The 26,313-nt window shown below is 58.3% G+C and overlaps 8 protein-coding genes across 8 annotated transcripts; 5 read left to right on the top strand and 3 right to left on the bottom strand.

The window, feature by feature from the left end:
• Positions 1 to 389: 389 nt before the first annotated feature.
• MKK02DRAFT_36721 (P-loop containing nucleoside triphosphate hydrolase protein) lies at positions 390 to 5,957 on the top strand (the record flags this gene model as incomplete). Its single annotated transcript, XM_053089484.1, has 14 exons — positions 390 to 729; positions 782 to 1,049; positions 1,114 to 1,345; positions 1,391 to 1,960; positions 2,009 to 2,092; positions 2,147 to 2,245; positions 2,301 to 3,019; positions 3,065 to 3,483; positions 3,529 to 3,622; positions 3,663 to 4,788; positions 4,833 to 5,373; positions 5,429 to 5,550; positions 5,601 to 5,850; positions 5,899 to 5,957. 14 exons carry the CDS (start codon positions 390 to 392, stop codon positions 5,955 to 5,957), a joined length of 4,923 nt encoding a protein of 1,640 aa, XP_052945263.1.
• A 322-nt stretch (positions 5,958 to 6,279) lies between these two features.
• Positions 6,280 to 7,634, bottom strand: MKK02DRAFT_44177 (TB2/DP1, HVA22 family-domain-containing protein; the record flags this gene model as incomplete). The annotated part of the gene is made up of 4 exons (XM_053092812.1): positions 6,280 to 6,621; positions 6,673 to 6,731; positions 6,783 to 6,991; positions 7,036 to 7,634. The coding sequence occupies 4 exons, from the start codon at positions 7,632 to 7,634 to the stop codon at positions 6,280 to 6,282; spliced, it is 1,209 nt and encodes a 402-aa protein (XP_052945264.1).
• Positions 7,635 to 8,710: 1,076 nt separating this feature from the next.
• Positions 8,711 to 10,471, top strand: MKK02DRAFT_44178 (uncharacterized protein; the record flags this gene model as incomplete). Its single annotated transcript, XM_053092813.1, has 4 exons — positions 8,711 to 8,760; positions 8,822 to 9,002; positions 9,498 to 9,594; positions 9,849 to 10,471. The coding sequence occupies 4 exons, from the start codon at positions 8,711 to 8,713 to the stop codon at positions 10,469 to 10,471; spliced, it is 951 nt and encodes a 316-aa protein (XP_052945265.1).
• An 868-nt stretch (positions 10,472 to 11,339) lies between these two features.
• MKK02DRAFT_25398 (ribosomal protein L39e) lies at positions 11,340 to 11,543 on the bottom strand (the record flags this gene model as incomplete). Its single annotated transcript, XM_053087032.1, has 2 exons — positions 11,340 to 11,398; positions 11,447 to 11,543. Coding segments are annotated over 2 exons (156 nt in total), but the record flags the coding sequence as incomplete, so codon positions are not given.
• A 3,266-nt stretch (positions 11,544 to 14,809) lies between these two features.
• Positions 14,810 to 19,120, top strand: MKK02DRAFT_26502 (uncharacterized protein; the record flags this gene model as incomplete). Its single annotated transcript, XM_053087206.1, has 7 exons — positions 14,810 to 15,002; positions 15,050 to 15,073; positions 15,121 to 16,493; positions 16,537 to 16,745; positions 17,819 to 18,009; positions 18,313 to 18,590; positions 18,635 to 19,120. The coding sequence occupies 7 exons, from the start codon at positions 14,810 to 14,812 to the stop codon at positions 19,118 to 19,120; spliced, it is 2,754 nt and encodes a 917-aa protein (XP_052945267.1).
• A 272-nt stretch (positions 19,121 to 19,392) lies between these two features.
• Positions 19,393 to 22,579, top strand: MKK02DRAFT_44181 (armadillo-type protein; the record flags this gene model as incomplete). Its single annotated transcript, XM_053092814.1, has 11 exons — positions 19,393 to 19,535; positions 19,667 to 19,767; positions 19,830 to 20,209; positions 20,259 to 20,809; positions 20,870 to 21,030; positions 21,093 to 21,238; positions 21,290 to 21,673; positions 21,728 to 21,894; positions 21,942 to 22,122; positions 22,173 to 22,271; positions 22,334 to 22,579. The coding sequence occupies 11 exons, from the start codon at positions 19,393 to 19,395 to the stop codon at positions 22,577 to 22,579; spliced, it is 2,559 nt and encodes an 852-aa protein (XP_052945268.1).
• Positions 22,580 to 22,993: 414 nt separating this feature from the next.
• Positions 22,994 to 24,420, bottom strand: MKK02DRAFT_32901 (uncharacterized protein; the record flags this gene model as incomplete). The annotated part of the gene is made up of 7 exons (XM_053088600.1): positions 22,994 to 23,193; positions 23,243 to 23,337; positions 23,387 to 23,634; positions 23,677 to 23,917; positions 23,964 to 24,128; positions 24,175 to 24,360; positions 24,416 to 24,420. The coding sequence occupies 7 exons, from the start codon at positions 24,418 to 24,420 to the stop codon at positions 22,994 to 22,996; spliced, it is 1,140 nt and encodes a 379-aa protein (XP_052945269.1).
• A 382-nt stretch (positions 24,421 to 24,802) lies between these two features.
• On the top strand, positions 24,803 to 25,935 carry MKK02DRAFT_44183 (uncharacterized protein; the record flags this gene model as incomplete). Its single annotated transcript, XM_053092815.1, has 6 exons — positions 24,803 to 25,165; positions 25,195 to 25,230; positions 25,335 to 25,498; positions 25,592 to 25,660; positions 25,722 to 25,809; positions 25,882 to 25,935. The coding sequence occupies 6 exons, from the start codon at positions 24,803 to 24,805 to the stop codon at positions 25,933 to 25,935; spliced, it is 774 nt and encodes a 257-aa protein (XP_052945270.1).
• Between the last annotated feature and the right edge of the window lie 378 nt (positions 25,936 to 26,313).

Consider the following 26,313-nt stretch of genomic DNA (forward strand, 5'->3'; position numbering starts at 1 on the left):
AGCATGACGTGGCACCAAACGCGTCGATCGGGTCGCGTGTTGGTCTCATTTCGCGACAAGCTCAACCTCGAATAGAGTCCACACTCCTTTAACTTGTACAGTAGGTGGTCAAGTAGCCGCAACCCATCTCGCTCTTGCTCCCTTTCACCCATACCATACCCCTAGCCCTATCTTAGACCGCACTTCGCCTCAACCGTTGTCGGAATCCGCTAGAACGGGCATTTGGCTGGGCCTGTGCGCAGCCGAGCACGAGCCTTTCGACGTTCCTTGTCTATCATCTAAACCTTTTTGTTTTGACTGTCCCCCACCCGCTAGCTCGGACTCCGTCACCCCGTCACTCTTCCACCCTCGAGACTCTCGCGGCGTACCCTGAATCCTAAGCAGCAACCATGGCGACCACCTACCAAAAAGGCACGCAAGTATGGCTCGCCGACTCGCCGACCTCCTGGATTCCGGGCACAATCACCTCCATCGCCCTCCCAGCAGACGAGGATCCCAAGGGCGAGGTCTCTCTCGTGGTCGCTTATGACCAAGGGACGTCCGACTCACCCGAAAGCAAGACGCTCAAGTTTAGCCTCGAGGCGTTGACGGCGGCGACGGCAGCTGCGAATGGGGGTCAGTCGCCCACTGCTGCGCCCGGGCAGGATGTGATTCCGCCGTTGAGGAACCCGCCTATCCTCGAGTCGGCGGAGGATCTGTCAGCGCTGAGTAATTTGAACGAGCCGTCTGGTGAGTTGTAAGACCCTCGATGATGGAAGGGGGTCCTTAGCTGACACTTCAGTGCTGCACGCAATAGCCACCAGATACTCTCAACGTCTACCATACACATTCTCCGGAATAGTCCTCGTCGCTCTCAATCCCTTTTCCCCTTTGTCGATATATGGCCCCGAGATCATTCAGGCGTATTCGGGGAGGAAGAAGGGCGAGCTGGAGCCGCACCTGTTTGCCATTGCGGAGGAGGCGTTGGATTGTATGCGAAGAGGAACGGGCGGAGGTGGGACAGATCAGACGGGAGCAGGAGATCAGACTATCGTCGTCAGTGGAGAAAGGTAAGCTTCTTCGCAACTCGCGGGAGCCTAGAATAGCTGCAAGATCAGAGCTGACGGTATTCAGTGGAGCAGGAAAGACCGTCTCTGCCAAATTCATCCTCCGGTACTTTGCCTCAGTGGATGACCCAGCCAAGGCATCAGGCTCTTCCCGGCGGAGAGCGGAAGGTGGGGGAGAGGAAGAGAAGATGAGCGAGACGGAAAGGCAGATTCTGGCTAGTAATCCCATCATGGAGGCGTTTGGGAATGCCAAGACGACGAGGAATGACAACTCGTCTCGTTTCGGAAAGTACATCGAGGTGAGTTGCAGGTGAACCCTTGCGGAGGCTCAAGCTGACGCACAGGTCCTGTTTGACAACACACACGAGATCGTTGGAGCTCGGATACGGACATACCTCCTGGAACGGTCTCGACTGGTCTACCAACCCGAATCCGAACGGAACTATCACATCTTCTACCAGCTCCTCGCCGGCGCTCCGTCCAAGGAGAAGAAGGACCTCTCCCTATCTACCAATCCCTCAGACTTTGCCTACCTCGCAGGCGGCGGACCCTCCTCCACCCCCATTCCCGGCGTAGACGACGCCAAGGAGTTCCGGGACACTCAGACCGCCCTATCGACTGTCGGAATAGCCGTCGAGCGACAATGGCACGTCTTCAAGCTTCTCGCCGCGCTGCTACACCTGGGAAATATCAAAATCACCCAGTCGAGGACAGACGCGGTGCTCGCGGATGACGATGCGAGCTTGGAGCTTGCAACGCAGTTGTTGGGGCTGCCGGGGGCAGAGTTCAAGAAGTGGACCATCAAGAAGCAGCTTACGACGCGGTCAGAGAAGATCGTAACGGCCTTGGGGAGTGCAGCGGCTTCGGTGGTGAGGGACTCGGTGGCCAAGTTTGTGTATTCGTGTCTGTTTGATGTGAGTTCTAATGGTCGCATCGTAGGCGGAAGAGAGCTGACGAAACAGTGGCTGGTAGGCGTGGTGAATGAGAGCTTGTGCGGGGAGGGCAAAGCCGAGCGGTCGACCAAGTTTATTGGAGTGCTGGATATCGTAGGTTGACTCCTGGTCATTATCCGAGCGGTACGCCATCAGCTGATCAGACAGTACGGCTTTGAGCACTTCAAGAAGAACTCGTTTGAGCAATTCTGTATCAACTGGGCGAACGAGAAGCTGCAACAGGAGTTCAATGCGCATGTCTTCAAGGTGCGTCGCAGCTAGCGTGGCCCTTACGGTCTTGGCTCAAAAGCTGACACACTAGCTCGAGCAAGAAGAGTATGTGCGCGAGCAGATCAACTGGACATTCATCGACTTCTCGGACAATCAAGCCTGCATCGACATTATTGAGGGCAAGATGGGTATCCTCACGCTGCTCGACGAAGAATCCCGTCTACCGGCCGGTGCAGACGCATCGCTGGCCACCAAGCTGCACTCCCAGCTCGCCAAGCCGGAAAACAACAAGGTCTTCAAAAAGCCTCGGTTCAATCAGAACGCCTTTACCATCGCCCATTACGCCCTGGACGTGACGTATGACGTTGAGGGTTTCATCGACAAGAATCGCGATACCGTCCCGGACGAACACCTCGCGCTTCTCCAGGGGAGTTCGAACGAGTTCCTCCGGGAAGTATTGGACGCTGCGCTCTCAGCTGCCAATACGGCCAAGGCGAACGGGGACGTCAAGCCTACAGCGGCGGCGACAGCGGCGCCAGCTCCAGGGCCGGGCAAGCGTGCAGGTGCGACTGCCCGGAAACCGACGCTCGGGAGTATCTTTAAACACTCGCTCATCTCCCTCATGGACACCATCAACCACACCAACGTCCATTATATTCGGTGCATCAAGCCAAACGAGGCAAAGAAGGCGTGGGTCTTTGAGTCGAATCAGGTCTTGAGCCAGTTGAGGGCGTGTGGTGTGCTCGAGACCATCCGGATCAGTTGTGCGGGGTATCCCTCACGATGGACATTTGCCGAATTCGCGGAAAGGTCAGTTGAGAAGTCTGCGTCTGCCGATTATAGGCTGATCATCAGATACTACATGCTCATTCCGTCTAAAGAATGGCAAGGAAACGACGATGTCCGCTCCCTCTGTTCCCTCATTCTCCAACGTACTCTCCCGGAGGACGACCGGTACCAGATCGGCCTGACCAAGATCTTCTTCCGGGCGGGTATGCTCGCTCTCCTCGAGTCGCAACGTACCAACCGGATCAACCAGCTCGTCACGCTTGTGCAAAAGAATGTCCGCCGCCGGATCGCATACAAGCGGTATCAGGAGATGCGCAAGGCGTCGGTCCGGATCCAGGCGTGGTGGCGCGGTGTGATGGCCAGGAAGGCATACCAGGATCTGAGGAGGCAGGCGGCGGCGACGTTGATTCAGAGGCAGGTCAGGGGATGGTTGGCGAGGAGAGATTATGTGCGGACGAGGGACGCGGTGGTTCGGATACAAGCGGGTACGTGTTTCGCCGCTGCAGAGGAATGTGGCTGATTGTGATCAGTGGTTCGAGGGTTCATCGCGCGAAAGGAAAGCCGGCAGGCCAAGATCGACAACGCGGTCATCCTGCTGCAGAGCCTTTGGCGCGGAAGGCCAGTGTTGCCTCAATAACAGCATGAAGTAGTGCTGACATTGCAGTCTCGCTCGCCGCCAAGCAAAATCCGAGGTTTGCAAAGTCGTCCTCCTGCAATCCGTCTACCGTCGCAAACTCGCCGTCAAGGAGCTCAAAGGTCTCAAGGCCGAGGCCAAGTCTGCCACCAAGTTCAAGGAGATCTCGTATCACCTCGAAAATAAGGTGGTCGAGCTTACGCAGAACCTCCAAAAACGCGCGGCGGAGAATAAGGAGCTCACCTCGCGCATGTCGACGCTGGAGCACCAGATCGTGCAGTGGCAAACGCGGCACGACGAGGCGACGACCAAGAGCCGCGAGCTGGAAGAAAAGCTAGCGGTACCAACTGTCCCTGTCAGCCAGTTCGAGGTGGCCGTCAAGGCCAAGACGGAGGCGGAGGAGCGTCTGCGCCTGGCGGTCAAGCAGGCGGAAGAGAAGGAGGCGGAACGGACCAAGTTGGCCGAGCAGCTGCAGCGCATGGCGGCCGACCTGGATACCAAGGCGGCGGCACACGAGTCGGAGGTCGCCAAGTCGACCGAGGCGGCGACGAGCATGTCGGCGCTCCGGGCGGAGCTCACGGCGTTGAAGGAGCAGATGTCGCGCACCAATGCGATGAACGCCCTGACCAGGGGTCAGCGGGAACCGCCCACGAGCCCTACCCTTCCAAATGGTCTGCGCCAGCTAGACGGGTCGACCGGATCGGGTCCGTCTGCTCCTCGGCGGCGCCAACGGCGGCACTCGACAGGTCACGGGGCTACTGGCATGCACGCCCGCAAACTCTCTCACGACGAGATTATGGCGATCAAAAAGGCCAACGCAAATCCCCGCGCCGTATCCGTCATGTTCCCGCACGACGCCGCACCGCTTCGTCCTCGTGACTCGAACGGACTCCCCACCGTCGTCGACTCGCCGTCAGACGAGATCTCCCGTCTGCTTACGGACGAGGTGGCGCTGGATGATGATGTCCTCCAGGGTCTGATCAACGATCTCCGCATCCCGGCTCCCAGCTCGCACAACCCACCACTGGCCAAGGAGGTCATCTTCCCTGCTCATCTCATCAGCCTGATCAGCAATGAGATGTGGAAGTTGGGAATGATTCCAGAAAGCGAGCGGTTCTTGGCGAATGTCATGCAGACTGTCCAGGCATATGTTATGGTGAGTAAACTGCAAATCGAGGAAGGCTTTTGCTGAAGATATAGCAATTCAAGGGAGAAGATGTCATCCAACCGGGTATCTTCTGGCTCACCAACGTACACGAAATCCTCTCGTTCATCTGCATCGCCGAGGCGGACGCCAAGCAAGGTATCGCTCCCGGAAACGACGACAATTCTGGCCGGCCGCTCGACTGGGAGCTCTACGAGCGCCTCGTCGAAGTGGTCAAGCACGACCTCGACTCGCTCGAGTACAACATCTACCACACGTGCATGCTCGAAATCAAGCGGGTCATGCAAAAACTCATCATCCCCGCTCTTATCGAATCGCAGGCGCTTCCGGGCTTCATCACGAGCGACGGGCACGGTCGGATGTTCTCCAAATTCATCGGAATGAGCGCGAGCCAGGCGCCTACGGCGACGATGGACGATATCCTCAATCTGCTGAATGCGGTCTGGAAGTGCTTGAAGAGCTACTACGTCGAGGAGAGCGTCATGCAGCAGGTGGTGACGGAGCTGTTGAAGTTGATTGGGCAAGTGGCGTTCAATGATTTGATCATGAGGCGGAACTTTTGTTCGTGGAAGAGGGGTGAGTTTCAAGGCCTGCCTGGAGCGCTGGCATGGCAAAAAGCTGACGCCCGCAGCAATGCAAATCCAGTACAATATCACTCGGATCGAGGAATGGTGCAAAGCCCACGATATCCCAGAGGGCTTGCTCCAGCTGGAACACCTCATGCAGGCAACCAAGCTGTTACAGCTCAAGAAGGTGTGTCTTCCGCTGCTCCCTATGATGTAATCATCGTACTGATCTGTCAGGCATCAATGGGCGATATCGAGATCCTCTTTGACGTCTGCTGGATCCTCTCCCCTTCCCAAATCCAAAAACTCATCGCTCAATACCACAACGCAGATTACGAAGCGCCTATCACCTCGGATATCCTCAAAGCTGTCGCAGCGCGGGTCAAGCCTGACGACAAGTCGGATCAGCTATTGTTGGCGCCAGAAACGGACGAGGTGGGGCCGTATCAATTGCCTCAACCAAGAGAGATTGCGGGGTTGGAGACTTGTAAGTCCACCTCTATAGCTCTGGGGTGGACTGTGGCTGATATGACAGATGTACCGGCGTGGTTGAGCGTACCGCTTGTTCGGAGATTGGCGACGTTTGTGGCATGAGGGGACGGACGAGATAGACATTATGACGACCCTACATTTAACGAACACATCTTGCATTCAATGCCTAGCATACTCGTTCCGTTTGTTAGCATACTGTAACTTCCCCATGTTCGTCCTGGCATGCACTGCAATATAGACCTTGGAGTAGACCCTGGAGGCGCTCGTATACTTCCCCATGTTTGTCCTGGCATGCACTGCAGTATAGACCTTGGCTCGAGTAGATCCTGAAAGCTCGTATCTTCTTGCATTTCATATCAAAACGTGTGTGATCTTCTCTATAGGCTACAGTCTGTCGGACTCGATCTCTACTCCTGCGTACAATCTAGTACTTGGGCACCTCCTGGCCGACACCAGTTCCGCTCCCGCTGGGGAGGTGGATCTGGCCAGCTCCGGACCCACCGAGGGTAGAGCCCTGAGCGGACGAGGGGGGGACACCGTAACCGGCGGGCGCGCCCGAGCTGGTGGAGTTGGAGGTCGCGTTGGTGAAGCCGGAGGTACGGGCGGAGGGGATGTCGGAAGTAGGGAAGGAGGGGCTGTTGACGGTGGCGCCGGAAGAAGGCTTGGTAGTGGGCGGGGTGGAGACGTGGCTGTCGGCGGACTTCTGGACCTGCTGGGCACGGGCTAGAAGGGGGCGGAGGACGGAGGAGTGAATCTTGCGTGCTCCCTGCATTGTCAGCTGGAGCACGACCTGGATTCAGGTGGTGACTGAGCTTACCTTGGTCTTGGGGTGGATGAGGTAGGCAAGGAAGATGAGCTTGACGGTGTAGTATTGGGCTGAACGTCAGCGAGGGTCCTCTGTCAAGGCGGAATGAGATGGAAACTTACGAATCTTGCGCTCAAGGAAACCTGCCATCAAGCTCTCGGCGAACTGGACAAATCCAAAGACGACAAAGTAGGACAGGAGGGTCTTGGTGCGCTCCTCGTTGGGGCTGTCAAGGGTGCGGAGGGCGAGGAAGGTGGGAGGGAGGAAGGTGAGGAGCTGGGTGGTAGGGAGAGCAAGGCCGAAGAGGTTGAGGGGGATAAGAAGGAGGTAGCTAGGCTGTCAGCTCTGTCAAAAACGCGATGAGTAGGAACTTACAGGAAGACACCGCCGATGACGAGGGCGACACGGTCGACACCCGTCCGCTTCTCAGCGTTGACGATGATGGGGTACCGGCCGAGTGTCTCGCGGAAGCTGTCGGTCTGCTTCAAAGCCGCCTGCTTGGCATTCTGCACCGCCGGGTGCTCGGCCGCATGCTGGACCTGCGCGCTGACATTGGAGCCGGCCGTGTTGAGCTTCTCGCCGACATTGCTGGTAACCGCGTTGACCTTGGCACCGACAGTGTTGGAGATGGATCCCGCGCGTTGACGAAGACCAGTGACGCTGGGCTCAGCAGAGCCAGTACCGGTGCTGCTGGACTCGAAAGTGCCCGAGTTGGCGTGGGTCTCGGCGGGGCGGGTGACTCCGGTAGAGAGGTCGATACCAGACTTGGCGACGACGGGGTGGGGGTTGGCGTGGGCGCCCGAGTCCTGGGCACCGCCCGTCTGGCCCGCCGAGAACTTCTTGGGGTCAAAGTCGAGGGAAGGCGTCATGGGCCCGGTGGTGAGGATGGGGTGTCCATCGGCGCCGGTGGTAGCGTGCACCTCGGACGGGTGGAGGGCGCTGGCGTGGGTGCTGGCAAGAGGGGCGGCGCTCATTTTGTATTGATGGTTATAGTAGGGTAGTGAATAGATAAGATATGCGTAGTTGAGGGGGAAGCCTTGGCTGTAGCTGGCTTTAAGAGTTTCGCAGACTTTGACAAAGGAGACAAGAAGCGCGTCATCGATGAGCTCACACGAGCAAGCGAGGCCAACTTTCCGGCACATTCCTCAATGGCGTCATCGCTCAGTGTGGCACTCCGTGTGGCGGAAAATGTCCAGGCGAGCACGAGCTGGAACCAAGCGCGAGCGGACGGAGACAGAGCTGAGGATAGTCTGCCATGGGCGCCACGCCTACTCTGATCATCAGCCAGATTAGAAGGCCAAAAAAGGCGTCCTTGCAACGAAAGGGGTCATCCAACGGCCTGCCTATGCTGACACGAAAGGACGGGTGGCGACATGCTTCTCGGCCATATAATCGCTCGGGCGGCGGTCCACTAATTCGATCCTACTCATCCCGACGATATCGCGGCTCAAGAAAGTCCTACCGCTATTGTGAACGACGGGTGCGAGGACATGGAGGCTGACGTACCATTTTTCTATCACGGCGTACTAAACATTATCTCTTATTACCGGCAGGCGAGCCAGACGAGAGCCAGCTTAGCAATGTTGGGTTTATGAATCTCTATGCCGGCGACGACAGTCCATGATACCAGACGTCTGAGTACTGGTACTTTGTTTCACTCCCTTGTGCCGACGGCAATATAAAGGCATGGGCGACTGCGCAGAGCAGGCCCTCCGGGTCATCAGGATTGCTGATCAGTAGTAATCTCTCCGCCAAGTAAACCTACACGGCCCGTACTGCTGGACTCGCAAGGAACGGCTTGCTCTTTATCTCCTACGTCCACGTCTTATCGGGTTCGAAGCCATATTCGCCGCTTTCCCTTGAGCCCATGTCTTATCTCAAGATCTGGACCGCTTGAAAGGAGATGGCGAAGGCCACACTCACACGACCATGATGATCATATACATCTGCATGCTACAGTCTCGACCTGACTCTGACTCTCCTTTTCCAATCGATCAGCTTCTGGACTTGCAATCACAGACACCATACTGCTATCAAACAATTGACCAGCATGTCCAGCACTACATCCAGTATGGACATCCTCGGCGCAATGGGGAACTTGTGAGTCTTTCACCGTTGGCCATACAATTCAGTCCGGCCACGCGGGCAGCTAATCAAGTAGGGGCTTCACGAAGATGAACGCCCAGCGAGCGATCGAGTACGGCAAGTCGCTCTGGGACTACGACTGCCAGTGTCCCGAGCCCAGCGAGACTTGCATCTCCCAGCGCCACATAAACGCGTTCCGTACCGGTGCGGGCGCTACCCATTCGAACGATGACCGGATGGCGATCACCAAGAAGCAAGTATTTTCCATGACCTATTATTGAGCATAGCCCATCAGCTTACTGTTCCCTTCGGTGTTGTAAGCTAACGGGTGCACAGGGTTGCAGCGCATCCTTTTCACCAATCCGATGCGCAGACCAGTCACACGACCTGGGGCAGCATGCGGGTGACGTACGAGTCCACTGTTCCGCAAGCCGAGCTCCAGACTTGCGTGCTCGCCTTCATACCCTTGCGCAAAGACGAGGCCGCGTACATCATGAAGGCAGCGATGGAGTAGCTACAAGACCGTTCCTCTCCTGTGCCTGAAGCCACCTTCCCACGTCACCTTTCCCATGCATCATGTCCGCACTAGTGACCGCGTCCTTGGACCGAAGCGAGTGGCAAACGCGCCACACTCAGCTTGCACTCAGCTCAGATCAGCGGAGCAAGAAATGACGATGCCACATTCCGCAGTTGTGCCTGATCTGCGCATGCCGGCAACAGCGTTGCTCAGCCGCGCTTTCTCTGACTCTCAGACTGCGCTTTCCGCAGGGACCTCCGCCGGGGCGGCACTAGTCTGGCCCCAGTACTGCGCTACACTGTCGCAGTGCTGCTATTGCGAGTGGACACTGCGTAAGCGCTGCGCGTCATCTTGATCAATGAGCTATAAAGTCTCCGCCGATTCTGACAGAGATTTCTGTATTCGCCACTCGCCACTCATATCAATACCACTAATCAATCTACATCATGCAGCTACCTGACATCCCCAAGTCCCCTTCGTCCGAGAACGCGGTTCACGAGGTGGAGCAGCAGACCGCCAATCTCCACCTTGACGCCGTCTCTGAGCCGGAGCACGACGACGACGATAAGTCTAGCCTGTCTTCCAGCAACGGCTCGGTCGACAGCGCTAGCGCCCTCGGAGATCCCTTTCACGGTCATCACCCCCACCACTACGGTCGTCCCGGGAATCATGGCCCGCACCACCCTCAAGGACCCCACGGACCTCCTGGCCATCATGGCCACCATGGCCCTCCCCCTCCTCCGGGACACGGGCACCCCTTCCCTCCTCCTCCTCCTCCTCCCCCGCAGCCCCACGGTCCGCACGGCCATCATCACCCCCACGGTCCACCCACTCACCATGGCCATGGCCACCACAGCCACCGTGGTTCGCCTCCCTCGCCGCACCACCGCAAGCCTCATCACGGGCACCCGCACCACAAGCACCACGGTCCTGGCCCGCACTACGGCGGCAGGGCGCACTCCCCTCCCGCCTGGGCAGGGTTCAAGGCTCCGGAGCACCACGGCCCGGCCCAACACGGCGGCGGTCGAGGATATGGTGGACCACACGGCCATGGCCCGCACGGTCTTCAAGGGCACCACCACGGCGGCTTTGATGGCCACGGCCCTCGCGGTCCTCCCCCGCATGGACCCCACCATCACCATGCCCGTCGCGGTCACCATGGCCACCATGAGGGTCCCCACCACTCTCACTTCGGACCTGGCGGTTTGACCGGCCCTATCCCCGCTTAGGCAATAAACATCCAAACCCCCCTCTTGCTATCATCCCTCTTGCGGCCCTACCATGTCAGGTTAACAAACGCGAGGCGGACACACCGGGGAGCGATCAAGCTCCGCTGGAAGCGGGAGTGATACGGCGGAGAGTCGGGAACAGTCGCGGGTTGGGCGAGAGAGGGCAGACGGGTGTTGGAAGGGGGCTACATCGAGTTAGGTCGCGATAGATAGGTGTCCGTACAGTTTGATTCAGTATTTAGTTTGATAGCTTGTTCGAGTACAGATGGCTTGAGTAGAAATTATGATGCAGAAAATGTAGTAGAGATTCGGTTGTGGCATCCAAACGAAAGCCAATTCCTCCCTGTCTGCATTTGGCAGCACTGCTCGTACCGAAAGCCTCGTCTCTACCACCGAGCACTCCCTACGAGCGGTCCAGATTATCGCCTCCTCCAGCCTATGACAGCATCGGCGACGGCGGCGGCTATAATGATGGGTCGAGTGCAGTTCAAGTCAGTCTCGTCAGTAACGATAAGCCACATACGCCCCTCGGCTCTCGTTGTCGCCTGAGATCCTCCCAGCCCCAGCTTTGCAGTCGAGCACGGTGATCCATACCCTCCATGCTGTAGTTGTACAAGCCGTCCCCCCGTCTGCTCTAGACAAGAGTCCGGCCCATCATTCTCTCCCCAATCTCCTCCAAACCCCCTTCTCTCCCCCAACCGCCAAAAGATCCCCCATATCCCAGTATCCCCCTATCCCAGCACACCTCCTCCCTCCCTCCACCACATATCCATCGTCGGGTATCCGGTAAAAAGTGTAGAGTCGGCGCGCAAGAGTAGAAGGGACGAAAGAAGTGATAGGTAGGGGTTTTAGAGGTTGAGCTTCGTCCGGCGCCAGTGGCGACGCTTGGCGTTATATTGGATGGCACCTAAAAGATCAGCTCAAGTAACCAGTCTTCATACAAGGTCTAACTTACCGTCTGTCTTCAAACGGAACCATTGGGGAATGGGCCGGTTCTGACGAGCCTTCTTGGCAAGCTTCTGCTTGATGACGAAACGCTTTTGGGAAGGCTGGCAATGTTAGCTATGGCCTGACAGGTGCTATTCCCATCCGTCCGCCCTCTTCTGCTCCGCCCTCTTGCACTTCCTCACGCAGCATGCCCGGTCCAGCAATTCCTCCAGCACTTCCCCTCCTCTACGCTGGCTCCTGTTCTCCCTAATTTTCTGTCCGGGATCGTGTCGGTCCCTCCGACTGCTGCGGCTACTCACCATTGTAGTATGGTGTGGGCGGGGGGTGTACTTGAAGGATAGAAGAAAGGCAAATCAACGCTGCACGCAAGGGCAGAGGTTGGGCGAATTTCGCGGGATCACCACGTGGCGATTTGGCTGCGGGGCAAAAGGGGTTTCGGCGAAACTCCGCAGAGCCAGCGGCGATATCGCGCTGTGGCAGCTCCGGCGCGTTGATCCGTGCGTCAATAACGTAATGACCTGCCGGGTGGTCCGGACTTTTTGACTAAAGACTGAAGACCAGCAAGCAAGCCAGCCGTCCACACTGGTCCCACTCGCTGTCAGATAAACAGGATGAAGACGGCTTGGAGATTGAGGAGGATAGCTTTGGAGCAGGGTATGAAGTCTAGGTGAGTTGCAGGCAAAAGAATGAGCAAAGAGTATGGGCAGCTGATCTGGTACAGGCAATTCATACCCCTCCGCTTTGCCTCAACCGCCGCAACTTCACCAGCTCCTGCACCGGCCGTCGAAGCTCAGCCGCAAACACTCTGGTCGCGGACACCGACCCCGGCGGAGCTGCAGAACCAAGCTGGGCCATCCAACTACGCCACCCGCACCCCTCCTCCTTCCACCGGATCCACAAGCTCCGACGACCCCTCGTCCAGCTTTTTCACCTCCCACCGCCCCCTCGATACCCCTCTTCAGCAGTATCTCTCATCCTTCTCGGACTCGGACTCTCGCAGCCTCCGTGCTTTACATCACTACCTTTACCTATCCCGGGCACGGCGAGATGCTGTCCTCGCTACGACCATCTGGAGGCAATACGCCCGGCTCTCGGTCGCTGCTCGCGCGAGTCTCCATCCCAATACCATGCAGCGGGTATTGCGCGGGGTGGTACCCTCGCCGGAGAACTTTGACATCGGGTCTGTCGTCTCACACTCGGGGTCAAAGAATGACAATCAGAATGCGGCGATACGGAGGCGGGCGGCGAGGTACGGAGTTCGGCTCCAGCAGGTGCTGCAGGACATGGAGAACCTGACGCCGGCGGAGGACGGCGTGAAGGCTGGACCTCGGCCTTCAGATTACCGGTTCGCGTTCCATGTCCTCGGCGACGTCGGAGACATGCCTACCGCCGAGGCGTTCGCGGACGGGATGCGCCTGAAAGGCCTACCCATGGACATACGAATGATAGACTCTCGGCTGCACGCGCTCGTCGAGTGGCTCGAACCCAAAGAGCCCGCGTCCATCTCGGGAGCCCTCGCCAGCCGGATCTCCCGCATCATTTGGCAGATCCTAGGCGATATGACCACGTTCGACCTCACCCCTCGGAACGTCAGCACAACCCTTCTCATCCAGGCCATCGACTCGGCCAAGCGGCGCATCAAGACGCCGGAGGTATTGGCCAACCTGGACGTGGTGCTGGAGGATGTATGCAAGAAGGCGTATGGGGTGGATATGAAGTACCTGACGCTGGGGGAGAAGGGGGAGAGGTTGAAGGGAGTGCACGTGCATGCGCTGGTGGATTACTGGGGGAGGAAGGGGAAGGTTTGGAAGATGCTCAGCACGTACGAGGTGCTGGCAGAGGATGGGTGGGAGGAGGCAGCAGAGCAGAACCGTGCTGAAGCTGGCGAGGATGAGGGGGAGGTACCGACGTTGAGCGGGATGATGAGCAAGGAGGCGGAGGTAACGAAGGGGATGGGGTGGTTTGGGCGGCTAAGAGGGAAGCCTGAGAAGGTGTTAGAGACCATGACACCATTTGTGGCTGCTGTAGGGGCGGACCCTACCGTAGCTCGAGGCGGTCATGATCTCCCTCGTAAGTCCCAATACCACTCATGCCGGAGCCATCGAAATTGACGCTACAGCTCATCTTGAACAACTTCCCTTCGTACCCGCTCCAGGTCCCCCAACTTTCAGCGATTTCTTCCCTCTATCACTCCACACATCCCCCGACCCCTCTTCATCCACTTACCCTCCACACCTCGCATACCCCACCACCCGCCTCCAAGCCGAAACAATATCTGTTCTCATTCGGCATACCGTCACTGCGGGCGACATGCCGCTCCTCAACCACATCCTCGCATCCGCGCTTGCGTCTGTCAAGGCAGTCCGCGCCGAATGGCTCCAGGCTTTGCAGATACGGCACGCACGCACGGACGGTGATCCGACCCACGCCGACTGGTTCCACATACCCGGGCCTCGGGTGTCAGTCGCGACGGGGTGGTTCTGGCAAGTGGAGCTGTTCGTTCGGAAGGCGGATGTCCCGTTGCCTCTGCGTAGGCGATTCCAGGCTTTATTGCTGGAAGCGAAAGCGCAGACACAGGCGGAGAGGGAGATCCTGGAGGGATTGGTATTGCCCAAAGACCCCGAGGCGGAGGCTTCAGCCAAGGAAGCGAGGAGAGCAGCAATGGCGGAATTACGGAACCTGCGACATCCGGTCGATAGCCTCATCAAACCCGTCTCGAAACCGTTTGATCCTAGACGCGATCTGGAGGCGCTGGTCGCGTCGGATGCAAAGCTGGATGTCATCCTGGAGCGCTCGGTGGCTGGTGTGGAACATAAGGAGAGGGTTGTGGAGGCGAAGAAGCGGAGATCAGAGTTGAGGTATGAGAGGAAGATGGCGGAGGAGAGGGAGAAGGAGGAGGCGGTATCGGAGAAGCGGATGTCGAGGGTGGTGGCTGCTGCGCCTGCTCTGAGCGGGGAGTCGAGTGGGGAGAGCGGGGCGGTCAGAATGAGCGGGTGGGGAGGGGAAAGGGATAATGGGGTGCGAATGATCGGGATGGCGTAGTAGGGCGTCGACTAAGCGTTTATTTACATGTATCTACCAGTAGTTCTAGGCTTGACGGCTGGCCGTGCTCCACACAGTGCAGTAGCGCCGTAGCTTCAACCCCAATACCACATCATCCGCCCCAAGCAGCGATTCTCCCTATGACGTTGCCGTGTTTCAAAGTCTCGTGTCTGGCGCTCAAACAAACCTAATTGAAGCTTTGACAACGAGGACTTTGAACCTTCTTACACCTCTTCCCTTTACACTTTTCGGCCAGCATTTCCCTGTCGGGACATCGCTATGCGCCTCAGCAGGAGAATACGACGCGTCCGCAGCTCGTGAACCCGGCATGACGGTCCAACGAACGCGTCCTGGGTCAGGCGCGTCGCCTTCACAATTCGCGACGGTCGAAACTCGCGTAGGGCAGTCGACGGAGATTTGGGCGAGGGACCTGACGGCGTTGTTTGGGCATGCAAAGGAGAGGTTTGGGGATGTCAGCTGGGAGACGGAGAATGGAGGGGATCGGATATGGGGACATAAGGGTGAGTAAGGGGTTGGAAGGCGTGGTGGGATGGAGCTGATGATGTAGCGGTCATTTACGCTCGGGCGCCAAGTACGTCTAGATGATCTCTGGCACTGAGGATATAGCTGATTCAGTAGAAGCATTCAAGGACCGATACTTTCTCACTCGGCCCTTCTCGCGCTCGCCCACCCTACGCTCCCCTTCCCCTTCCTCTTCGCATCTCCTTCCGCCGCTCTTCTCGTCCCGGCCCAATTCGCCGCCGTCATCCTTTCGCGCCCCGAGCTCTCTGTCCGTTCAGACCGCGTACTCAGATGCCACCCTCCGCGGTGGACCCAGTACCGGCTCTGACGGGGTCATGCGGCTCACCCACGGCGACACGCCCGAGCTTTTCCAAGCGCAGCTGGAATGGCTATATACCGGCGAAGGGTTCGGGGACGTTGTCGAGTGGATATCGGAGGATGAGGGTGTCGTAGCTGGCGGGTCTATCCGAGACTCGCTAGGCCGAAGGGGGAACCAGGACGAGCGGCGCGATCGGCTCGGCCAGGACTTGACGTACATGTGGCGATCCAAGCTATATGTCGACGTCCGGATACACCTCGATACTGCCCTCTCGGACGACGGTGGCGGTAGTTCTGACTCGGACGAATCGACCGACTCTCTTTCGTCCACCGCGGTATTCGCAGCACACCGGTTCATTCTCGTTTCGCGGTCCCCGTACTTTGCTGCTCTCCTCCTCAATACCTCGTCATTCCTCTCTCCGTCGCTCCCGAACGGGACGGTCGATATCCACCTCACTACCCCGCCCTTCACACCCGCATCCCTCCATTTCTGCCTCGGGTACATCTACGCCGGCCACCTCGATTTCTCAAATCGGACGTTCGACCTTACCACCGCGTTCCAGATCTACAGGGCGGCGGCGTACCTCCAGCTCGATAGCCTCATTGAGGAAGTCACAGCTCGGATCGTCTGGGACTTTTGTCACGGTCTCGACTATGCGCGGTGTCATTGCAAACGGTGCGTCGTACGGGTGGCCCGGGTCTGGCGATTTGGTCTAGAAGAGGATGTAGGGAATGTCGCCCTGGCTCAGGCGGCAAGGCGGTACCTGGTTGCAGGGTGGGGGGGGAGTTGGGGACGCGAGGTCGGACTTGCTCCCCCAGACCAACAGCAGGACCTTGTCCAAGCTGTGAAATCATCCATCAATCCCAAGAACATCATCTCGGCCTTCCGCTCGGTCAGCCAGCTCAAAGCAAGGATGGAAGCTGCCATCCGGTCAAAAGGGAGCGCGGCGGCTGCGTGGGTGGAAGGACTAGAGAAGATGGTGGATGATGTGGAAGAGTTCGTGCGGGAGATGCTAGTGGACAGCTTTGGAGCGGTGGCGGAGGGGACGGAATTGTGGGAGCTGCTGGACGGGAAAGGGTTCAGTGCGGATCTGGTAGAGGGGGTGATGAAGGATTTAGTGGACTGTGTGGCGACGGCCAAGAAGTGCGTCGAGGCGCCGAGGGTGTACCAGGTGAGCTTATTATGTGTCCAGGAGGAGTCAAGCTGACGCTCAGGCTCTTGTGTCGTCCATTCTGCTCAGGAGTAATCCCGAAACGATGCAGACGGCTCTGCCCCTCCGTTCGAGAGGGCGGCAGCTGGTCGAGAGCGCCAAAGATGGGGTGGTGGCTCACATGCGGAGACGGTGGATGCAGATCCGGGAGACGGGGGGCTTCTTGGGCTTGGAGAATTGGGCAATGAAGGAGATCGCCGATGGTATGTCTACGTCTCAATAGGTTGAGTCATGACGAAAATGAGAGCTAACTCAATAGCGATAGAAGTGGACGATAAAGAAATCTACTCAGTGTCCACCTCGCCAACTCCGCGCCGAACGACACCCCAGACCACCCGGTCCGGTATTCCACGGACAATCTCCAAGATCGTCTCTCTGGGCGAAACCTCTTCCGGCCGATCCTCCGTCGCTTCTTCCTCGCGTGTCCCTCTCTCTCCTACTCGGCGCGAACCTTCCAATGGCACAGGGACGGCCGAACCAAATGGTCTTCGCCGGCTCAGACTGTCATCTGCGGCTTCGACGGCCTCCGCTGCTTCGAATCGCTCAGTACGGCCCAGGGAGGCTTCTCCGCTTTCGGCACCGGCGCCGATGACTGGACCGCAGGCCCGTAGTCCGACAGCGGCGAGAACGGGGAATAAGGTGTCCATAGGGAGTGGAGGAAGGCGGGTCAGCGCAGCGGCAGCTGCAGCGGAGAAGACTGTGGAAGAGAGGGATGGGAGTCCCACGCCGAGTGTGAGGAGTAGAGTGGGGATCAAGCGCGAGACATTGAGTGGAGGGATCAGGCCGCTTGTCTCCCGTGGATCGTTAGCGGGGACGGCGGTGGTGAATGGGAAGGGCAAAGAGAAGGCTATTGATGGAGTGGTCGGAGAGGGCAGTAAGGTCACGGGCGCTACGACTGTCTCCTCGACCAGAGCGGCGTCGCCGAAACCGACTCCATCGATCAGCTCTGTGCGCTCGACTCGGACCACCAAGTCGACTGCAACGACCCGGACGAGCGGAACAACCACGCCCAAGACGGGTATAGGGGTCAAAACGGCGCCTACTCCATCGCTACGCTCAACGACGCCATCGGCGGCGGCCGATCGGGCGCCTTCTGTCTCATCGACGAGAACGCCTAAGCCAACCGCGGCAAAGGTCTCGGTACCGCCTGTCCCGCCGGTTCCTGCTGTCCCTGCTGTCCCTGCTGTCCGGGCTGGTGAAGCGGCCAAGACGGTCCGGACGCCCCAGGCGAAGACCACGCTCAAACCCGCGGGGTCGGCGGCTTCCGTATCAAGCGCAGCGCGGAGTCGGCTGGACTCGGCCGCTTCCGTTGCGTCGGCTCGGTCGCGCACGACTTCAGTCGCGACTACTGCTTCGGTAGCTGGTCGAAGCAGACCCATCTCCACTGCTAGCACGCTCCGGAATGCGCCTCCTCTTCCAACGACCTCTCCGCCTGTTCCGCTCAGACCACGGAACCCCTCCGTAGCCACGACATCCGGTGCACGGGCGTCCGGCCTCTCACCGCAAAAGAGCCGGCTTGGGCCTAAATCTGCCCCACAAGCGCCCTTTCCATCCGCTCCAACTTCCGGCGCCGTCGGGAGATCCAATCTCCAAATACCGACCAACCGGTCCTCCTCCGCTTCTACCGCGGACGATCACGAAGCACGTACGCCCCGGTCGAGCGAGACGGGCGAAACGGACCCGGTTATCCGTTTACCGTCCGACACGTCCGAATCTGCCTTATCCCCCTTAATCTCCTCCGCGTCCCCATCTTTGGGCTCCAGAAAACTCCCGCCTCCAGTGGCGATGCCTCGGACGGCCCGGAAAGTCAGTTCGGGGAGTATCCGATCTACCATGTCGACTCGGCTCCCTTCATCTGGTCATCCGGCGTCTGCATTTGACCCGCCGCGTCGGCCGGACCCGCCGGCGAAACTGGAGGAGCTGGAGATAAGGGATGGGACTCGGCCATTCAAGGGTCGAGGTGTGAGCTTGCGGGTGGGGATACCGTGTATTGTTTCTCTGGAGGGCAGGCGGGCGCGTTTCCGAGCCCAGGTCAAGTATATTGGCTACCTCAGCAATGTGAGTACCTGCCGTACCAATGAGGAGATGAGCTGATGTGGTAGGCAAAAGGACCTTGGGTCGGAATCGAGGCGGAAGACCTAGACCGTTTCGGTGTCGATACTCTCCCCGCGGGCAGTCAAGCCGGGGTCCACTATTTTCATCTGACACATACGGACCCGGTGCAGACTGAGCAGGACGCAGGGGCGGAGGCGGAGTATGAGATCAGGGCGGCGAGGCAGCGGAAAATCGATAGTATAAGGGAGGAAATCAGGAAGGCGGGTGGGAAGGCTCACAGCGCCGCTGCAGGCGCGGGTGTTGGGCTGGGTTTGGGTCTAGGCGGGGGTCTCGGAGGGGGTATTGTGGGTGGAGGGGGATCGGGGGGACTGGGAGGGATGGGAGGGGAAAGAGGGTCAGGGAGAGGATCTAAACGGAGTGCGAGCCCCTTTGTTAGTCCTGCTCAGGGCCAGGGGGAGTGGGTTGGCAAAGAGGGGCTGAGGGCGCTTTTTGTCAGGCCGAGCGAGGTGGTTTATGTCGTTGGGGCGGAGTAGGGGGTTATCATAAACGCAGCGGAAGACGATCTATAATGCATATAAAGGACTTTGGGTGACCAAGTGCAAAGATCTGCGCAGGCTGCACAGTGTTACTCGGCCTGTCTCGTTCCTAGGCTCGACAGCTTCAGTAGGCCCCAATTAATCTCGCAACTCCTCATTCCTCATCTCGTAATTGACGCACGGATCTGCCTGAGGTGCGGGATGATCACGAGCCAAGCACAGCCGGTCTCCATGGCAGGATCTGCACCTTATCCCGTCACGACAGCATCATGGCAGCGACGACGATCGGCACACTGGCAGCTGCTCACTCAAGTGGAGACCTCCTGGTCGTCCTGAAGGACCTGAAGAATTCGGTCATTGGGAATACGTGGAAGAAGGTGCAGGTTGCGGGAGATGATGAGGTGTTGGCCTTGTGAGTGGATCTATGCTATTGACTCCGCGGCGCACTCTGTGTGCAGTCGCGCTCGGCTACCGTCGTAGACCGTAGCAGCCTGTGGACTGCCTGTTTCGGCCCGACTTAGGGGTGCAAGCTGACCACTGCAGTCTGCTGCAATGGCTAGAACTACCGGTCGACCCCATAGCCAATCCCGCTTCCATCGATATCATTGTCGAAATAGCAGTCATCATTGGCGCTCTATCAAATGGTGAGCTAACAATCCCTCGCTCGCGCTCGCCAGGCGCCCGGAAGGCAAGCTGATCCCTCCAGTCGGAACGCTCACCTTGCGCCCCCTTCTCCTCTCCCAAGCCCCTACTCGTCTGTTAAACTGTATTCGAGCCACCTCCAACTCTCGGCGTCTCTCAGCCTCCGACCGGGTCCGTCTACTGTCAGCACTGCTGAGGGCACTGAGGAACGTCTTGGTGGCCACAGCGGATCTGGTTTGGGGGTACATGCGGGGCGTGAGCCTGCGCCGAAGGGTGGTGGATACGGGCCTGGCCGGGCCGGGAGAAAGCAGGGTGTCCGAGGCCGGAGATACGGGGGGTGGCGCCACTGCGGCGAAGAAGGCGAAGGGGAAGGAGGTGGACAGAGGTCCTGGTGGGGGCGGAGGGAAAGGAATGGCCGCCGGCGTTCTGTCGATGGTATTTGAGGTGAGTGGACCCCTCGCCTCTGTATTCGACAAGCATCTGACGATGGCAGAAAGAGAACCTCGACACGCTCCTCGCTCTCCTGGACTACTCGACAAATCTTCAAATCATGCTACCGCTATACCAACTCCTAGCCCGGCTCATCGCCCTCCCCTCACACCGCGAAGCCCTCGCTAGCTGGTCTCCGCCAAAACACCACCCCTCGTCGTCGGAAACTTCCTCTTCCCTCTTGTTCAGCTCCTCAAATACACGTCTGACGGGCTCTACCACTTCGCCCGCATCAACCAGGTCCGGTCCCAAGGGTACACCATACATTCTCGCCCACTTGCTAAGCACGATCTCGCCGCCGGCTCCTTCTAGCGGCATACCGGGCTTACCGGGCGGCGCAAGTACAGCGCGCCGGAATCCCAAGATGTTAGAAGCGACTCTGGACCTCCTTGCTGCTTTGTTGAAGGGACAGCCGGATCTGGCGGCGGTAGTACGTGACTGGCCGGTCGCAGGTGGGTCGGAAGGGATCGATGAGAGTGAGGAGGGATTTGTGGGTGAGCTGAGGGGGTTGATGGGTGGGGCATCGACACCTGTCAGAATCGCCGCTGCGAGCTGGTAAGTCTTGTCACCACATCTAGCAGCGGAGACTGAGCGCTGGATACAGCTGACAGGTAGCATCACCAATCTTGTCAAAGCAGAGTGTCCGGCTGGGCTTTCGCCTATCGAAGACACCAGTGTCAGGCGCGGTGTACTCAAGCGGCATACTCTTGACGTCATTGTGGAGCTATTGAAGGGTGATGGGGTGGAAGATCGGATCAAGCTGTGCTTTGTGCTAGGTACGTTGATGGCCCGTCCAAGGGTAAATGCGGGTGCGGGGAGAGTCAGGCTGATACCTCAGCGTCATTGGTGAGCGATGAGTCTAGTCTACAGCGGGCGGCAGCAGATCGCGGATGTCCGACTGCATTACTGGGCTTCTATGTCAAGCTCGAAGATGAAGAGTCTCGAGATGAACTGGGTAGCGACCCCGCTAGCCGAGCTCGAGAAGTAAGCTACCGCTACTTACCTGGCGGGACAATTGGCGTAGCTGACATCTAGTCCATCCTCCTCGCACTCGCCGCCCTGGCTTTCCAGACCGAATCCAATCGCGCCCTTATCGCAGAATATCAGCCCCCGTTCCTCCCTCACCTGCTCCGAGCACTCCGACACCCATCTTACGGTGTCCGAGCGGGAGGTTGTCAACTCGCTCGCGCGCTCAGCCGCAGCATAGCGGTTCTGCGGACGAATCTGATCGACTCGGGCGTAGCGGATGAGGTGATTGAGCTGTTGAGGCGGGAATGTAGTGGGTCGGGATGGGAAGGTGCGGGCGAGCGGGTCGGGATGGACGAAGGGGTCAGTTCGGAAGATAGGGGTTGGGCGGTAGAGGTCGCTGCGATGGGGACGCTGTGCAATCTTGTGCCTGACTTTTCACCATTACGGACCGTAAGTTCGTTTCCGCCTGATGTGCGCCGGGATGATTAGAGCTGATGAGCGTAGAAACTCCTAGCGAATGGAGGTCTGAGCCTGCTCATTTCGCTCACTCGGTCACCACATGAACCACTCGCCCTCAATGCGCTCTGGGCAGTGAAGAATCTCACGTTCCGGGCGGCAGAAGGGATCAAGGCATCCGTCATGGCCGAGATGGGATATGCTCCACTCAAAAAGTACTTTCAACCCTCAATCCTGCAATCGGACCGTAGCTGACATATAGCCTGATGATGCCATCCACGCCCACCCCACTCCGGGTCCAGGCATTCTGCATATTGCGGAACCTGGTGGCGGATCAAACGCCGGCCGAGCTCAGTCGGACTACAGAAGCGTTTGGAGAGGATCGGCTGTTGGATGTCCTCCAGTCCGGGTTGAGGGATAAAGATCAAGATATGCAGGCTGCTGTAAGTCTCTCTCTCGCCCACGTACTCTTGCCGGGAAGCTGACGGTTTAGGCGCTCTTTACAGTGGCGAATCTCGCTTTGGGGAACGAGCGGATGCGTCAGGCGCTGGTCTCGCATGTCGACCTCATCGAGGGGCTGAGTGATGCTCTGGTATGTCTCTACTCCGCTTGAGCTGGACTTCCTGGAGGGATCGTGCTCAAGCTGATCAGCAGAACTCAAATTCGGACGACGTCAAGCATGCCGCCCTCAAAACCCTTCGGCACCTCATCGAAGCCTCGACGCGATCACGCCGGCCCCGACAAGCCATGCTGGAGCTGTTTCTGCCTTATCAGCTCCGCCCGAGAGTACAGGAATTGATGGACAACAGTGAGGGGTTTGATGTTCGGCATGCGGCGGGTGGGTTGTTGGAAGTGTTGGAGAGAGGGAGGGGAGAGGTTGGATTTGGGACGGCGAGGTGATTTTGTCAAGAGCGGTCTATCTGGACTAGTATGGATTGTATAAGTGTATGAACGGGCAACGATCGACTTTGATGCGGTCGCGAGACGTTACGATGGACAGCTGGGAGTCTAGGTAACGACTCGTGATCATTCGACATACATGTATCTCAAGTCAAAGCTGGGTATATATTGGCTACTTCTCCATATGATAGCTGCTCAGGCCCCCAAATCTCGGTCAAACATATCCAAGCAAATTTCAGTCACAAATCGTCGAAATCGAATTCCTCCCCATCGCGTCTCCTCCAGAGCTCGCACAAATCATCGATCCCTTCCGTACCACAACAAACACAAGATATTCTTGAGCCTCAGGTAGTCACCTCAAATGAGGGGACCACACATGTCATCCTCCTCTCCTGCCTTGACGTGTACCTCCCTCTAGCTTGAGTTGGAGAACTGCTGGCCAGCGACCAAGCCGGCCATGAGCCCAGCGGCGAGCGCCCGACCTTGGAGATTGCCCGTCATCTCAAGGGCGTCGACCATGGCGGTGGGCGCGGCGGTGGTGAGGGGCCACAGAAGGAGAAAGAAGCGGAGCAACGCAAAGACGAGGGGGTCGAAGGTCTGCTTGTGCTGGGCGGCTGCGATATCAGCTGGTGCTGTGGATCAGGACAGGATGGGCTAGCTTACCCTGGTGGCGAGTAGTGACGCCCTTGTGCTTGGCAGGGTGGGTCATTTGGATAAGGCTAGACCCGGCCAGAGCGGGAACGACGGTGCCCATGATCCTGCTCATTAGCGAGGTTCACCAGCAGAGGGCGGAGACGCATCACATACCACCAGGACAGAGCGCCCCAGACCTGGCTGGTAGAGCTCCAGTTGGCCCATTCGGGGACACGGATCGTGAACTGTACTTTGGGTGCCCAGGAGAACAGACCGCCAACAAGTGAGTCGAGCGAGCCGGTCGATCCGCCCGCGGGCGGGAAGAAGAGGGTGTGGTTGTACGACTGCGACGAGGTGAGGAGGAGGTGCGCGAGCTCGATCGAGAGGAAGGCGACGATGAGGTTCTGGGGGCTCGAGAGGAACTGCCTGTCAGCGCGGAGCAGGAGAAGAGGGGGAGGACACACCTCTCGGACGGGCGTAACGCCCACGTCGACCCGCTTCTGCCCCTCGTTGGCGTACTTCATGACCACGTTCGAGGTCTTGTTCCAGTACTGGCGGAGCTGGCGCTGGGTCTGCTTGGTGGGGACGAGGGCCTGGGAGGCGTTGGTAGCGGCCACGACGGCGTTGTTGGCCAGATCGACAGTCTGTGCTGCGACTTCGGTTGCGCTTTCCGCAGCCTTGTTGGCGACTCCAGCAACCTTGTGGCTAGCGAGTCAGCTTGACGGTAGCACTGTAAAGGCGGGAGACTTACGCCAACGGAGTGTCCGGAAGAGGGATACCCGCGGCGTCGAACGTAGCCTGGACACGGTCCACTGCTCGGCTCATCGACTTGCGAGCCGTCCGAGCGACAGACTTGGCCTCCGCCTTGCCTTCGCCAGATACGGTGTCCGTGTCGGACTCGTCGTTCCTGCTCGTGCTGGTCTCATCAACATTGTCCCTAAACACTCCTGGTCCAGACTCACCGGCGCCGGCCATACAATCCCTTGAATCTCGGCTGGGTCGACAAGTCCGCCTCATTATCATCCAGGTGTTTCTGGATGCTGTCCTTGAGCTCGACGACGGTGACGGAAGTGTCAAGACCAAGGGCTTCAGCGATCTCAACGAGGTCGGCTCGGCGCCGGCCGCTGAGGCCGCCAGAGAAGTTGGTGCTGTTGTTGTCAGCTAGGAGTTGGGAAGGTGAGATGAGTGGGTGAGTGGACTTACGACATGTTAATGTTTCAAGTTTGATATGGGAGAGATAAGATATCGAGAAGGTATGTGGGCGATGTGAAGAGTGGGGGGATGTTTCAGGTGGTCTTTATGGTGCTGAGACGAGGAGGAGGGGAGCGGGGGGAGAGGGAGAGGGGGAGATGGCTGCTGGGGAGGACAAGGCAGCGGAGTGGTGGCGAAAGGAGCTCTACCGTATGGACGAGCTATATCGTGTAAACAATACAAATGACGTAACTGGACTCGGGTTATTAGCGGAATCTAAATTACAGTAATGGTCCGTGCGTCATTTCCATTAGACGTGTCGAGGCGAGGAACGCTCAGAGCTCAGAGCTCAGATCAGAGCTGCCTAAGCTTTCCATCCACCCCATACACCCAGTCACCATGTCAACAGCAGAACCCCACTCACATCCCCACCCCCACCCACAACAGCCGGGACCACCGCCCTCCATCCCAGCCAACCCCGCGCTGACAGCCCTCCTTGATTCCCTCCCCTCAACCCAGCTCCCTTTCGCTGTCGCCGAGGTCCCCATCCCTGGCTCGAACCCTCCTCAGACCCAGCAAATCGTGATATGTCCGGCGCATCAAAAGGTCGTTTGTCCCGAATGCGGCGTGGACTATAATGCCCTGAACTTCATGCAGCAGTTCATGCGCGCCGCGCCGACAGATGCGATTCCTCCACCGCCAAATATGGCGCCTCCACCGCAGAGGGCGGAGATGATCAAGAATGCAAAGGAGCAGGGGAATGTGAGTCCAACGCCTGCATGATGGGGTAGCTGGAGGATCTGGCGGGTCTCAGGCTGTCTGGAGGAGTGAGCAAGAATGCGGTCCAGCCAACAAAGGAGGCGTGGGGATGCGTTGGAATGAGCCGGCAGACTTCGACATTATGAGCCGTTGAGCAGGAGCTGATGATCAGGCCGCGTTCAAAGCACAACAGTTCCCACAAGCAATCAACATGTACTCGCGATCAGCAGATATGGCTCTCTCCCGGCCGCCATGGGAGCCAGCGGCGGTGGGCAAGGAGGAAACGGCGATTGCGCTGTGTAATCGGAGTGCGGCATTTGCATTTGCGGGAGCATGGTGAGCATCTTCCCATCCTATTGGGCCTGGAGCTTGGAGGGGAGTGTGGTTTGGGTTTGATCTGGGCGGTGAGGACCTAGGCTGACTGGACAGGGCGAATGCGCTTGCCGATGCCGAGGCGGTGATTCTGCTTAAGCGACCATGGACAAAGGGACACTTCAGGTGAGCTGAGTCGGATGCATGTCTGTCTCTGTCAGAGAATGAGCGTCAGCTGACATTACAGAAAAGCCCGGGCCCTTGTTGGACTGAACAGGGTAGAGGATGCGCGGGACGCACTGGTCGATGGGTTGCAGTTCGAGCCAGAGGACAAGGTCAGCTGACCATTCCCTTGCATCAGCTCTAGTAGCGTGTGTTTGCTCTGAGCGTAAAGCTGACTTTGACAGGAGCTGAACGCCTTCCTCAAGGAGATTGACGAAAAGCTTGCCCTGGAGGATTGAGTCGACGAGGCGGGACGGACTGGGCTACGCGAGGAGAGCACGAACATTGTTTGTATGCATTACATCGGTACTCTTCACACATCATAGAAGCTCTCGTCGCCGGAGGGGACCAGGCAAGAGAATGCGCTATGGTGTTGCCAGAGGCCAGGCCAGGCGGGCATCATCTATCTGCATCAGTGCATCAGCGCTGATCAGTCGATCAGTAGCGCTGCATTCCTCGTTACGTCACGACCAAGTTCCAGAGAGCGAGAGAAGCTGGAGCAGCTGGAGCGTTCGAGCATCTCACACTTTGCTTATCCCGCTGTCATTGGTGGATCAGTTCGTAGGAATCATCTGCCGCAATCGAGTTTGTCATCGCGACTAGTCTCCAGCCTTAGC

The sequence above is a fragment of the Dioszegia hungarica genome, assembly GCF_025882075.1.
Source record: "Dioszegia hungarica strain PDD-24b-2 chromosome Unknown MKK02contig_8, whole genome shotgun sequence".
In the NCBI taxonomy this organism is placed as follows: Eukaryota; Fungi; Basidiomycota; class Tremellomycetes; order Tremellales; family Bulleribasidiaceae; genus Dioszegia; species Dioszegia hungarica.